Here is a 14,459-nt window from a genome sequence, read left to right on the forward strand (position 1 = left end):
CACATACTGATAGAAAAAAAATTATACAAAATAAAGAAGAGCATTAATCATATAGCACATAAAGCTATCTCGGAACAATGTAAACAAAACAAACACAGAGTTGGTGTCTGTAATCCTGGCCCAGAGACTGTTTTATCTGAGACAGGACAACAAAGTTTCCCCCAGGAGGTGTTGGCATCCCAACACACAAATGCACATGTGTTAGAGAAGACCTCGCCTTACTGAAACTAGGAGTTCAGTTTTTATAGGTTTCTCAGTCATGTACAGAGTAGGAAAAATTAATATTCATTAGTTCACATGATCTTTTAGTGTAGCTAAGGTTAAACTATAAACCTTCCTTTGTTTTTGTTAATGTCTTTCATGTGCCTAGCCAAACTGTGGATTGTGTCATTTCTCTATTACTAACAGAACTTAAATTGGACCTCCTTAATTGTAGGGTAATGATTGATGCATAGGGAGTACCATATATACTCGAATATAAACCGGGATTTGGGGGCCAAAAAATGAGGGTCCCAATTTATATTCAGGCCAACACACACCTGCCCCCTCCCAGACTTATTGCAGGCCTCTGCAGGGCCGCCAGGCTCTGCACCCTGTCCCCCCTCCCTGCCCTATCCATCGTACCTTCTCTGCCACTGAAATCCCCGGTGGTCCAGAAGTGTAGCGAGCAGGAGCGAGCTTTCCATGCTCCTGCCCCACTGCTAACCTGGTCGTCGCTGCCATGAGTTCCGGCTTCAGCCGCTGAGATTTGGCTCCCGCTCGGTACTGCTGAGCAGCTGAAGCCAGAACTCGTGGCAGCAACCGATCGGGTTAGCGGGGCAGGAGTACGGAAAGCTTGCTCCTGCCTGCTACACTTCTCTGGACCACCAGGGATTCCAGCGGCACAGGAGGTAAGATGGAGGGAGGGACAGAGTGGAGAGCCTAAGAGGGAGGGAGGAAGGGAAGGAGGCTATTTGCAGTGCCTGGGAGGGAGGGGACACTGGGTACAGATCCTGGAGGGGCATAAGAACATAACATAAGAACATAAGCGTTGCCTCTGCCGGGTCAGACCAGGGGTCCATCGTGCCCGGCAGTCCGCTCCCGCGGCGGCCCCCCAGGTCCATGACCTGAAAGTGTTCCCTACCTAACCTAAAATATCCATACCCTATTCGCTCAATGTCCTGTAAGGTAAACCTCTATCTGTACCCTGTTATTCCCTTTGCACTTGAATATTAAGCCGCCTGACATATTCAAGTCAACCATTTTTACTCCTTTTTGAGAGGAAAAATGAGGGTCTCAGCTTATATTTGAGTATATACGGTATATTGTTTTGCATCTCTCAGGGTCACTGGGTCTTACCCTTCCCATGACCTGTCATGTAATGTGTCTTATCAAGGAAGAAAAAACAGAATGAAAAAGAGCATAGAAATAAAAGGCTGAGAAGTTTGAGGGAGTCAGGCCAGATGGGCCCTAGTAAAGTAATAACAATTATTTATGTGTGGCAATTGCAAAAGTATAGAATTGTTAAAGATAGGAAAGATTCCTGAGAAGGGAAAAAGTTTTAACTTCAAGGGGACAGAAAAGATTGAGATGCCTGTGTTTCTTATAGCATTCTTTATTACAGGCTAATCTTGATAACCATATTCCTTTTCACAGTTTAGTATCTCTGCATTTTACATGTAAACCTCTCAATTAGCTTTGTTAGCTTGCCTGTGTGCATACCAGTTCTTCTGTGTGACACAGAGAAAAAGAAAAAAATCAAAGAGGTATTAAAATTACTCACAATACTCAGAAAGATCAGTATGTCATTTTATTTATTTATTTTATTAACACATTGCTTCTGCTTGTCATAGAATGTTGCTGGTCATGACAGCTGATAAGACCATGACTAATTTAATGAACCTTAACATAGTTTCTTCTACAATCCCACTTTATTCCGGGACCAGTGGGTTATTTCCATTTACCTGCCAGGACTTTGTAGGAAACCTCAAATTTCAGAGACTTAAACCCCTCCCCCTTTTACCTCATCACTGTCTCTGTGGAGATTAGTTTTCCTTCCTACAAGCCAGGCTGTAGGAGCTTGCCTTTTCTGCTTGTGTTTTATTTCGTGTAATTTCAATCTTTGCGTTCACAGTTTTTGCCCTCGTGCTGTAAAGGTCCCTGCGGGGACAGCTGTGACTGCGGGAGATCGCAGACCTTTGGAAAAGTCTGCTTCTGAGGGGGTTCACTGCCTGTCAGTACTCCCGTAAAATCCAGACTCATAGCCCCGCCCCATTCCACCCCAGCCCAGCCCCATTATGTCCAAATCACACCCTGTTCCACCTCAGCCCAGCTCAACCTGTTCTCGTCCTCGGGAGGGCATCCACGCATTTGCAGATGCCCTCACAACATGGTCCCAAGGTGGAAGCTTTTCAAAACCTGGACAAAGTGCCGGGTTTTGAAAAGCCATCTGGATGCCCGTACAGGTCCTCTAAAAAGAGGACATATCCGGGTAAATCTGGATGTCTGGTAACCCTAGTCAGTATGCCCCCTGGACAGCCTGCACATCAGATTCTATCAGGAACCATTCCCTGGGGAGCTAGCTCACCTCAGGTTCGTCCGCTAGTGGATTGAGCGCAGCCTGCGTGGTTCCATGGAGGCACACCCGGGATTGGAGCCAGACTGCGTTCCTCCACCAGACATCTGTGCGATGTGTCCAAGAGTGGCAGAAGCACCCAGCTGGAGAGGTTCGGCCGGTGGGGTAGTCAGAAGACTCGAAGTCCAGTTTTTCAGCTATCTAAGGCAGAGGATCTCCCTGTGAGCTGTTTCAGTTCTGTCTGCAGTGTTTTCCATTCAGCACATGTCACATTTATGGGGGTTCTCTGTGGCTTTCCCGGGCTATTTTTAGTCAAAATTGGTGCCCGTGGTGGCCATCTTGATTTTTCCTGATTTGATTTTAAAGTTAGTTTTCATTCTTACCAGCTTCATTTTTGCAAGAAAACCACATAGATGGCCTCCCCAGGGCCGAATGTGATAGATTCATGCAGTGGCGTACCTAGGGTATGTGGCACCCGGGGCCCATCATTTTTTGACACCACCCCCCCATGTAAAAAAATATTTTTTTGTAATGACCATGAAACGGAATAAATGGTCAGAATAGAAACAGGCAGTGAAAATTTTCTTATATTCCAAACATAACATAACATAAATTATGTCTGAATTGTCATGACATCAGAAGTACATATGGAGTAGTTGCAGGTGATGCTTGGGACAGTTCTGATTGTGTTAGTTCGGTTTTATGTGTTTTTTGAATAGAAGGGTTTTTATTTCTTTTTGAAGGTTTTGCAGTCTGTGGTCGATGTCAATTGGTTGTAGAGTTGGGGGTCGAGTGTTGCAGCTCGAATGGCTAGGAGGTTGTCGAACAGTTTTTTTCTTTTGACGTTTTTGGTTGGAGGGTGTGTGAATGGTGCGTGAGTTCTCCTATGTCTGTTTGAAGTGGATTGAATTATTTAGCTGAAGAAATTAGCTACCCCCTCATCCCACACACATTAATTATCTTCCATTTTTGTTCCCATTATAAAAAACACTGATAAGTTCCCAGAAAAAAAATACATTAAAATAAGAAGTGAAAACAAAGGCCCCTACAGATGAGAACATAACATAAGAATAGCCTAACTGGGTCAGACCAATGGTCCATCATGCCCAGTAGCCCATTCTCATGGTAGCCAATCCAGGACACTAATATCTGGTCAAAACCCAAAGAATAGCAACATTCCATGCTACCGATCCAGGGCAAGCAGACACTTCCCCCATGTCTTAATAACAGATTATGGACTTTTCCTCCAGGAATTTGTCCAAATCTTTCTTAAAACCAGCTACACTATCTGCTTTTACCATAACTTCTGGCCACTTCATTTTAAAGTTTAGATCTTTCCTTTCAAACAGAGACCTCGCTAGATGTCAAATACAGCACAAGGTAACTTCACATGGACTTAGCTGTGCAGGAAATGTGAATCTCCTCATACACCCACCATATAGTGCAAAAATGTGCAAAGGTCTGTTTTTTTCTTTCGATCACTACATAGCCTAATGCCACACAAGCAGCGCTGTTACAAACATATTCTGTAGGTCAATGCTAAGGATAACAAAGTTTCCTTCCTTGGACCAGAAGGAGATACTGATAAACCACTGGAAGAGATCCCAACACAACACCCAAAGACCCACTCAGTGTGTGAACCAGTTGAGTGGAGTGGACTAACTGGGGGGTGGAAATGGGCCCAGAGTTTGCTCAGCAGAATTTCCCAGACCACCTCTTCCTCTCAACACATTGACACGCTGCCACCACCACCACTAGGAACACCTCACTGGGTAGGCCAGCTATGCTATAAACTTTATAAAACACATTATTATATTTTCTTATAAAGCACATATTTTAACTGAACTCTCTGACATCCTCAGCCTTTCTCTGCGCTGCTTAGGCGCTGCTTCCTGCGCCGCGTTCCTGCCCCTCCTCTGACGTCAGAGGAGGGGCGGGACCGCGGCGCAGGAAGCAGCGCCCAAGCAGCTCAGGTATCGCTGAAGTCGCGATCCTGCTGCGGGCTGCTTCACAGGTGGTGCAGGAAGGTCAGTGGGGCGAGTGGTCCTTCGGGGGTGGTGGGGGGGGAATGAACGGCAAGGCCGGGAACACCCCCTCATGGCTGGCACCCGGGGCGGACCGCCCCTCCCGCCCCCCCCCTTAGTACGCCACTGGATTCATGCCTTATTTGCGGTGGATGGCTGTCAGATGCATAGCTGTGTTCCATGTGCACTGTGGCCCACGAGGGGTGTGAGGCCTGCCCGGATTCGATGCCTTCGACCTCCAAGGAGAAGGCAGCTCGGGTGCAGACCATATTCCGCAGATTGCTCAATATTGCTGCAATTGAACCCATTCCAGAGTGAGACTAGGGCTGTATATACTTCATCATTCCAAAGAAAGACTCTGACGATTGGAAACTGATTCTAGACCTCAAGGCGGCCAATGTGGCGCTGAAAATGCCTCGCTTCTGCATAGAGATGGTGTGCTCAGTGATAGCATCGGTGGCACCAGTGGAGTTCCTAGCCTCCCTGGATCTGACAGAGGTGTATCTCCACATTCCCATTTGACCAGACCACCGGAAGTATCTGAGGGGCAACATTTCCAGTTTGCGGCAATGCCTTTTGAGTTGGTGATGGCACCCAGGACCTGCACCAAGGTGATGGTGGTGGTGTTGGCCCATCTTCACACACTGGGTGTCCTGGTTCACAGGTATCTAGACGACTGGTTGATCAGAGCTCCCTTGGAGTCTGAGGGGCGTCAGGCTGTTCAGCAAGTGGTACAGTGCTGCTGCGCTTAGGCTGGGTAATCAATTTCAGGAAAAATTACTTTGAACCGATGCAGAATTTGGAATACCTAAGAGTTCCGTTTCACACAAAACACAAGGGATGGTGTGGAGGGGGGATAGAGATACTGACTAGGAGGGTAGTTGGGAAAAGAAAGGGAGAGATGGTAGTGGGGAAGGAGGGAGAGATGCTGGATGAAAGGGTAGTTGAGAAAAGGTGGATCTGTGGATGGAGACGGAAAAAAGGAAAGATGCCTGACCTCCGGGGGAGGGAAGGGAAATGGAAGGGGAGGACAGAGATGGAAAATGAATGGTTGGAACGGAGAAAGAAGAAAGAGGGAGACCCTGGCAAGCAAGTTATCAGAAGACAACCAGAGCCTGGGACCAACAAGATTTGAATAATGACCAGACAACAAAAGGTAGAAAAAATAATTTTATTTTTTGTTTTGTGATTACAATATGTCAGATTTGAAACACTGCCAGAGCTGGTGTTAGACCACAAACATGAGCTAGGATTTAACAGAGAGAGGAAAAGTCTTTTTTGTTTGTTTATTTTGTTTACACCACAGTGCCAGTGTGGTTAGGAGAAGGCAAAGGGGGTGAAGAGGATATAAAATAAACCCTCCAGGATGTTTGAAAAAAACAACCAATTGGGCAGGAAAATTGAATCAAAAAATCGATTTAATAGGCTGAATCGAATCAAATTTTTTTTTTTCCTGAATCGGGCAGCACTATTGCCAGGAGCTTCGGGCAATTTGGCTTGCTGTTCTCCACTTTGAGGGTCTTCTCCGTCATCAAGCAGTCTGTGTATTCTCGGGGAGGGGAAGGTTTTTTTTTGGGGGGTGCCTCCATTGGCAGGAGAGAGTGGGCTTCCTTGCTGCCAATTTTCTTTCATGCGGGAGGGAGAGATACCATGGCAGGAGGGAGTGAGCATCCCTCCTGCCAATTTTCTTTCACAGGAGGGTCAGCATGGCAGGAAGAAGTGGGCATTCCTCCTCCCATTTTTGCTGCCGTGGGGGGCAGGGTCGGTTTGCGGTGCCGGTTCATTGGGGAGGATTGTCATCGGTAGGGGGGATGCTTTTGTTGTTTATTTTTTTTAATTGGGCAGATATTGAGCATGTATAACACGCACAGCATCTGTGCCTATGTTTTTTTTTATAAAAAGGTTTCCTGCCCTGAACAGCTGAGTGGCAGGAGGCTTTCCCATGCCTCTCAGCTGTTTGGGCTTCCCCTGCTGGCTCTGCACATGTATGAATTGAATAGGAGAGTCGGGGATTGCAACGAACCTCTGTGTGAATCATTTGCATGCAAACATTTAATGCATCAATCTTTTTGAATCAGCCAAAAAATTGGATTGGAGCAGACCCACACTGTCTTACTGATCCTTTTAATACATCTAGGCCTAGGTTCTTACCTTTGCTAATCTTCTTTCTTGTAAATCCACACTTTATTCTGGTAACCCGCCCTATACCTTGCTGATTGTAACATAGTAACATAGTAAATGATAGCAAATAAAGACCTGAACAGTCTATCCAGTCTGCCCATTAGTTATATCCATTAAAAATTTATGATTGTCTGCCTTTCCAAGTACTGGTAAGCTGGATTTCTGCTTTCTGACCAGCCATTATAAGAGTATCATCAGAATGGGTTTAGCACTTAGTTTTGGAGTTTGTTTGGGGGGGTTTTTTTGGGGTTTTTTTTTTTGGGGGGGGGGGGTTTCCTAGTCCAGCCATCCCTTTCTGACAGTGCAGGCTATGTCTCCTTATAGCATTGTTTTTGTCATTCAGGTTCCTATGTTTCATGACCTAGTTCTCTCATTTTTCATTATTGCTGTTTTGTATTTGTTGATATGAGCAGAATAGATTTTCTTGTCAAGGAATTTCCCCCTTCCCCTCTCTCTCTTGTTCTTATCCTCTACCGATGTTCCTGGCTGCTTTAAGACTAATCGATCTCCATAAGGATAGTGATGAGGTAAGAGTGGGAGGGGTTTAACTCTGAAGTTTGAGGCTTCCTACAAAGTCCTGGCGGGTAGATGTAAATAGAAGAGAAGACCCAAATTTCCACAGGAGAAAAAGGACAATCCAAACAAACGAAACTGTGGAAATCCAATGTTCTTGGCGTTTCTTTTATTCAGTAAAATCCTTTAAAATACAATGTCCACATTTGTCATTGAAGGACCCAACATGGGCCGTATTTCGGCAAAACATGCCTTCCTCAGGGATCCAAGATATTAAATGCACAACCTTTTGCAAATGTGGAATAACATGAATGGCTTGGCAAACCAAGCTGAAACCCACCAGAGAGGCACAAAACCTGAGCACAGGAGAAACGGTGTAGAAATCGTTGGGTCCTCCAGTGACAAATGTGGACATTGTATTTTAAAGGATTTTACTGAATAAAAGAAGCGTCAAGAACATTGGATTTCCATAGTTTTGTTTGTTTGGGTAGACGTAAATAACCCACTTGTCCCGGAATAAAGTATGGATTTACAAGAAAGAAGATTAGCAAAGGTAAGAACCTAATCTTTCGTTAACATATTGTATGTTAAGTTTCATTAAACTAGTTGTGGTCTTGTCAGCTGTCATGGCCAGCAAAATTCTGTGGCAAGCAGAGGTAAGATGTTGAGAGAAAAAAGCCCAAATCAGTCAATCTTTCACTTCACAGCTGTGAAAACTGTTCATTTTTTTCCAGTTCCATATCTATGGTTGACTTTCTTTCACCATCTGTAAAAAATGAAGATTCTAAGTCTGAGAGGCCAGAATGTGAACAGGAGCCCCTTGAAGAGCCTCCATGGTACAAGTATTCAGGTATTTAGGTGTAAAACTACCAACCAACTTCCTAAATTCTGAGCGTTATTGTGCCAATATAGCTGGAAAGAGTGTTATCTTATTTCATTAAGTGCCAATTTGCAGAAAGAAATTCTATGTTTTGACATTGTTCTAGATCATTGATTGAACCATATCCATGTCCTTCTCTTCTTGGTTGGACTGAGAACTTTTCAGCAACCTCCCCCCCCCAATAGTGTTCATATTAAGGAATATGTTCTTTTTTAGATAATGCGTAACTTTGAACTTATTCTGTCCTCTTTCCTCCCCACTGTATTGAATTTGATTATTTTATTTGCCAAGTTTTTTTGTTCCAACTTTAATTTATTTTATTTGCTATTACTACCATCATATACAAATACATGCAAAAGTCAACAGGCAGCTGTTGTGCTATACCACCTCCTTCCCGCAAGGTTAATCTCTCCTTTGTTATGTCTGTTATTTCAGTACTGTGACATAACCTGCTTATAAACTGCCTCATTTTCTCTTAATCTTTTGTTAGTATAACAAATGCTTGAATAAATAAATGGAGGACCTCCATGGAACTCTGCCACTGTAGAGTAAAAACTGTGCTGTTATGTGCACATGTATAACAAGGATATATCACCTCTTTTGCCCCTCTTTGTATCTGTGTGATACCTTCCTGGGGCTCTGAAGTGTTGTACATGTACCTATGTGATGTCTGTATGCAGCTGTGGTCATAGGAATGGAGAAGTAGCCTGATAGAGCAGCAGTTTAAGAACCAGAAAGACCAGGGTTAAATTCCTACCGATACTCTCTATGGCCTTAGGCAACTTACTTAATCCACCATTGCCTCTGGTACAAACTTAGATTATGAGCCCTTTAGAGATAGGTAAATACCTAATGTACCTGAATGTAACATGCCTTGAACTTCTACTGAAAAGGTGTGAGCTAAATACTAAAAAAGAGGTATAAGAGCATTATCTTCTCACCTGATATATTTAGTCATGGTTTTATGTTACAAGAGTACATATCCACAAATCCTGAGTCCTATGACACATTTTCCAGTACAATAGGTGTGTCATTCTAGACAAGTGGATAATTTCCCCATTGTGGCAAACTGCAGAAGGAATCCACTCTGGATATTTTCTGTAACCCTCTTACTTAACTGAGAGTTTTTCCCTGAAAGAGTGTTTCTGTTCTGCTCTCTCTTTTTCTTTATTTTAGTGGTTGTTTTTCAATGAATTTTTGCTGGTTTCAGTGCTCAGAGCTCTCCAATTTCGAGGTCAGCTCTGGCCAAGTGGATAAAGGGGAATCCATAGATATCATTTACCTTGACTTCCAAAAAGCCTTCGACAAAGTGCCACACGAAAGACTACTAAGGAAGCTATGGAACCATGGGGTGCAAGGGGAGGTCCACCGATGGATCAAAAACTGGCTGGCGGACAGGAAACAGAGGGTTGGAGTAAAGGGACATTACTCAGACTGGCAATGGGTCACGAGCGGAGTTCCACAGGGGTCGGTGCTGGGACCGCTCCTATTCAATATATTCATTAACGACCTGGAGGCAGGAACAAAATGTGAGGTTATTAAATTTGCGGATGACACCAAACTATATCGCAAGGTCAATAACATGGAGGACTGCGAAGATCTCCAAAAAGATCTGGCAACACTGGAGAAATGAGCCAAAAAGTGGCAAATGAGTTTCAACATAGGGAAATGCAAGGTCATGCATATAGGGAAAAAAAAAAACGATGTTCACTTACAAAATGGGGGGATCAGCGCTAGGGGTGAGCGACCTGGGAGTGATGGTAGACACAACATTGAAGGCGTCGGCGCAGTGTGCCACGGCCTCATGGAAAGCAAACAGAATGTTGGGTATCATTAAGAAGGGTATCACGACCAGGACAAAGGAAGTCATCCTGCCACTGTATCGTGCTATGGTGCGCCCGCACCTGGAGTACTGTGTTCAGTTCTGGTCGCCGTACCTCAAGAAGAACATGGAGGTACTTGAGAGGGTCCAGAGAAGAGCAACTAAGCTAATAAAGGGCATGGAGGACTTCTCATATACTGACAGACTGAAAAAGCTAGGGCTTTTCTCCCTGGAAAAGCGGAGACTTAGAGGAGACATGATAGAAACCTTCAAGATCATGAAGGGCATAGAAAAAATAGACAGGGACAGATTTTTCAAATTAAGGGGATCAATAAATACAAGGGGGCACTCAGAGAAATTGAAAGGGGAGAGGTTTAGAACAAATGCCAGGAAGTTCTTTTTCACACAGAGGGTGGTGGATACATGGAACGCGCTACCAGAGGATGTGATAAACAGGAGCACGCTACAGGGGTTCAAAGAAGCTTTGGATAGGTACTTGGAGGACAAAGGGATTGAGGGGTACAGATAAGAGTAGAGGTAGATTAAAGGGATGGGATTAGAGGTAAGTTACAAAATTAATCAGGGACCACTGTTCAGGCACTAGGCCTGATGGGCCGCCGCTGGAGCGGACCGCTGAGCAAGATGAACCTCTGGTCTGACTCAGCGGGGGCAACTTCTTATGTTCTTATGTTCTTTCTGAAAATCTAGATACACTAGATACATCAACTGGCTCACCTTTATCCACATGTTTATTCACACCTTCAAGGAAGTCAAGCAAATTTGTGAAGCAAGATCTCCCTCGGCTGAACCCATGCTGACTCCGTCTCATTAAATCATGTTTGTCTATGTGTTCCACAATTTTATTTTTTACAATTGTTTCTATTATTGTGCCTGGCACTGAAGTGAGGCTTACTGGTCTGTAATTTCTTGGATCTCCCCTGGAACCCTTTTAAAAAATTGGCATAACATTAACCACCCTCCAATCTTCAGATACTATAGACATTTTAGTGACAAGTTACAGATCACTAACAGCAGGTCAGCAATTTAATGTTTGAGTTCTATTAGTATCCTAGGATGTATACCATCCAATCCAGGCGATTTATCACTTTTTAACTTGGTTTAGTACACCTTCCAGATTCACCGAGATTTTCAGTTCCTCCGCATCATTACCCTTGAAAATCATTTCTGGTTCAGGTAAATCTTTTACATCTTCTTCCGTAAAGACCGAAGCAAATAATTCATTCAGTCTCTCTGCTATGGCCTTATCCTTCCTGAGTGCGCCTTTTGCTCCTTGATCATCCAACAGTCCCACAGATTCCCTCACAGGTTTTCTGCTTCTGATGTACCTAAAATTGTTGCCTCTTTTGCAAGTTTCTCTTCATATTCTTACTTAGCTATCTTTATCAGTGCTTTGCAACTAACAGTGCTTGTGTTTCTTCTTATTTTCTTCATTCGGATCCTTTTTCCATTCCTTAAAGGATTTTTTTTGGCTCTTATAGCCGCTTTCACTTCACCTTTTAACCACGTCGACTTTCGTTTCCTCTTCTTTCTACCTTTGCTGATACATGGAATACCTCTGGTCTGGGCTTCCATGATGATATTTTTAAATAACATCCACACCTGGTTTACAGTCCTAACCTTTGCAACTGATCCTTTTAGCTTCTTTTTAACCATTTTCCTCATTTTATCATAGTTGCCCTTTTGAAAATTAAACACCTCTGCAGTAGATTTCTTTTGCGAAGTCACTTCCAGATCAGCTCAAATTTGATCACATTATGATCACTGTTTCCCAGCAGACCCAACACAGTTAACCCCTGTACTATGTCTTGCATTCTACTAAGGACCAAATCTAAAAGAGCACACACACCCTTGTCGATTCTCAGACCAGTTGCTCCAAGAAGCAGTCATTTATGACATCTAGGAATTTTACCTCCCTAGCGCTCCCTGATGTAACATTTAACCAGTCAATGTTGGTATAATTGAAATCACACTAAATCAAAATTATGCTCTAAATGGAACAAACGGGGATCTCTGAAACACTTCAAGGCCACTTCACCCACCAAACTCACACGAGTTATCACACACACCCCTCTCGCTCAGAAAAAGGAAAAAGAAAGTGGGAAAAAGCCTCAGTTCAGCTTCATCTGGCAAAAAAACTCCACTTTTTGAAAAGCAAGAAGGGTGAAACTTGCACACGTGTGGTAGATAACCAATGGTAGCAAAAAGGCACTGTAGCAGCCCTCAGAAAAAAACCACCCATATGTATAAAGCACACCAAAAATCAAAGACAACTTATGTGAATAAAAACCTGCACATCAGCAAAAAGTCACCAACAATTTCCACATTGCTTAATGAGCAGAAAAAAACTATAAACTTAGCTGCCAATAGGGTCCAGGCTGTCTCCCAAGCACCATCAAACAGTGCTTCACCACCCGAACACCGCAGCAAGTTGAACCTAGTGGAGAAATCTCTGTTTCGCTCTGCTGCTTCAGGGGTTGAGGTCTTCCTGCATCACAGACGAAAAGTTGGGACCATCCACACAGAACACACAAAGTCCAAACACAGAAGTCTTCTAGTATAAAGGGAATGCTGAAGCCCAAAGCTGTTAAATTCATCCAGTATCTGCCTCCAGATCAAACAGACCAATCACCATTAGTCTTCAGCCAAAAAATGCCGCCCATTCAATCCGGGCAATCAATCCAGCGTTGTGGACAGAACACAGTGTGTAAATCCACCGCTGCTCTCTCTGTCTCAACTGACGCCTCCGGTCTCCTCTTAATTGAAATCACCCATTATTATATTGTTGCCCATTTCTCCAGCTTTCCTAATCTCTGAAAACATTTCTTCATGTGTCTGCTCATTTTGTCCCAGGGGACGGTAGTATAACCCTACCTTTATATTCCTTCCCTTCATACATGGAATTTCTATCCATAAGGATTCCACACTGCTATCTATGTCATGCAGAATGTTTATTTTATTTGATTCAATTCCCTCTTTAACATATAGCGCAACCCCTCCCCACACACACACACACACACACAATTTGATCTACTCTATCCTTGCGATATAATTTGTACCCAGGTAATACAGTGTCCCATTGATTGTCCTCCTTCCACCAGGTCTCCAAGATGGCTATTATATCTATCTCATCATTCAATGCTATATACTCTCCTATTTTATTTTTTTAGGCTTCTAGCATTTGTATACAGACACTTCAAATTATGTTTTTTCCTTGCAACTACAGGCTGCTGAGAAGACATGGAAAATTTGAGTCTTTTACTCTTCCTTCTTCTTAAACCCTTCTGGCTTTCTTTCACCATTATTGGAATTTCTCTACTGGGACTCCCTGAATGTCCTTCAAGGATACCTCACAGCGAACCATCTGCTCCTGGGCTTTCTCCCACATCTCAGTTTAAAAGCTGCTCTATCCCCTTTTTAAACATTAGCGCCAATTGAATTGATAGGGGTAATTAACTCCATGGCGAAATCCAAAACTCCGGGTCCTGACGGATTAACGAACGAGTTCTACGTTACCTTTCATGAACAATTGGTGCCTCGTTTGCTTAACTATTTCCACTATCTCATTACAACTAGTGATGTCACCGAATCATTTACAGAGGCCACAATAATAGTACTTCCTAAACCAAATAAAGACCCACTGAAGGTTTCAAATTACAGACCCCTATCAATGATTAGTTCTGACGCAAAAATCTTTTGGCCACAAGACTACAACTTGTGCTTCCTAAGGTCATTGCAATGGATCAAAATGGCTTTATGCCCAACAGACTTTCTAGTGATAATGCTCGCACTTTCCTCAATGTTATTTCCAGAACGGGTGAAATTACAGATCCACTGGTTGCTGTAAGTTTAGATGCGGAGAAGGCCTTTGATAGGATAGAATGGTCTTACTTATTTTATGTTCTTCGATGGTTTGACTTTCATCCACATTTTATCACCATGCTCCGAGTACTTTATACCTCTCCTCACACCAGGATATACATAAATGGTTTATTTTAAACTTCCTTTAATCCAAAAAGGGGTACTCGTCAGGGGTGCCCCTTATCTCCTCTTTTGTTTAATTTGGCTTTAGAACCTTTACTTATAGCTTTAAGGAGTACTCCCAACATCAAAGGACTATGCACTGGCGGAACTGAAGTTAAAGTATCTGCTTATGCAGATGATGTGTTATTGTATATTACCTTGGACTCAATTCATCCTGCACTAAATCTTATCGATGCTTACTCCTTAGTATCAGGCTACAAGTTGAATCTCACGAATATGGAGGTGATGGCTCTGAACGCTCCAGAGGCGTATGAATCGATTCATCATATGGGTTTGCAATGGTCTGGACGAAAGCTAAAATATCTGGGTGTATTTTTTGCACCGACCATTGAAGAAACAATTCAGCTCAATACAGAACATCTTCTTGATCTAGTCTCTAAGATGACTACTAGATGGTCTCCGCTTCGTTTATCCTGGTGGGGG

The 14,459-nt window shown here is 43.4% G+C and overlaps 1 protein-coding gene across 5 annotated transcripts in view; it reads left to right on the forward strand.

Moving 5' to 3' along the window:
* Nucleotides 1-14,459, forward strand: part of KMT2B (lysine methyltransferase 2B) — a 496,236-nt gene that overhangs the window by 437,996 nt on the left and 43,781 nt on the right. For all 5 annotated transcript variants that reach the window (XM_033963412.1, XM_033963411.1, XM_033963413.1 and 2 more), the window contains one exon: nt 8,007-8,122. In XM_033963412.1, coding sequence (XP_033819303.1) covers nt 8,007-8,122 — 116 coding nt within the window. The remainder of the gene's footprint in view (nt 1-8,006; nt 8,123-14,459) is intronic.

The sequence above is a fragment of the Geotrypetes seraphini genome, chromosome 11 (assembly GCF_902459505.1).
Source record: "Geotrypetes seraphini chromosome 11, aGeoSer1.1, whole genome shotgun sequence".
In the NCBI taxonomy this organism is placed as follows: Eukaryota; Metazoa; Chordata; class Amphibia; order Gymnophiona; family Dermophiidae; genus Geotrypetes; species Geotrypetes seraphini.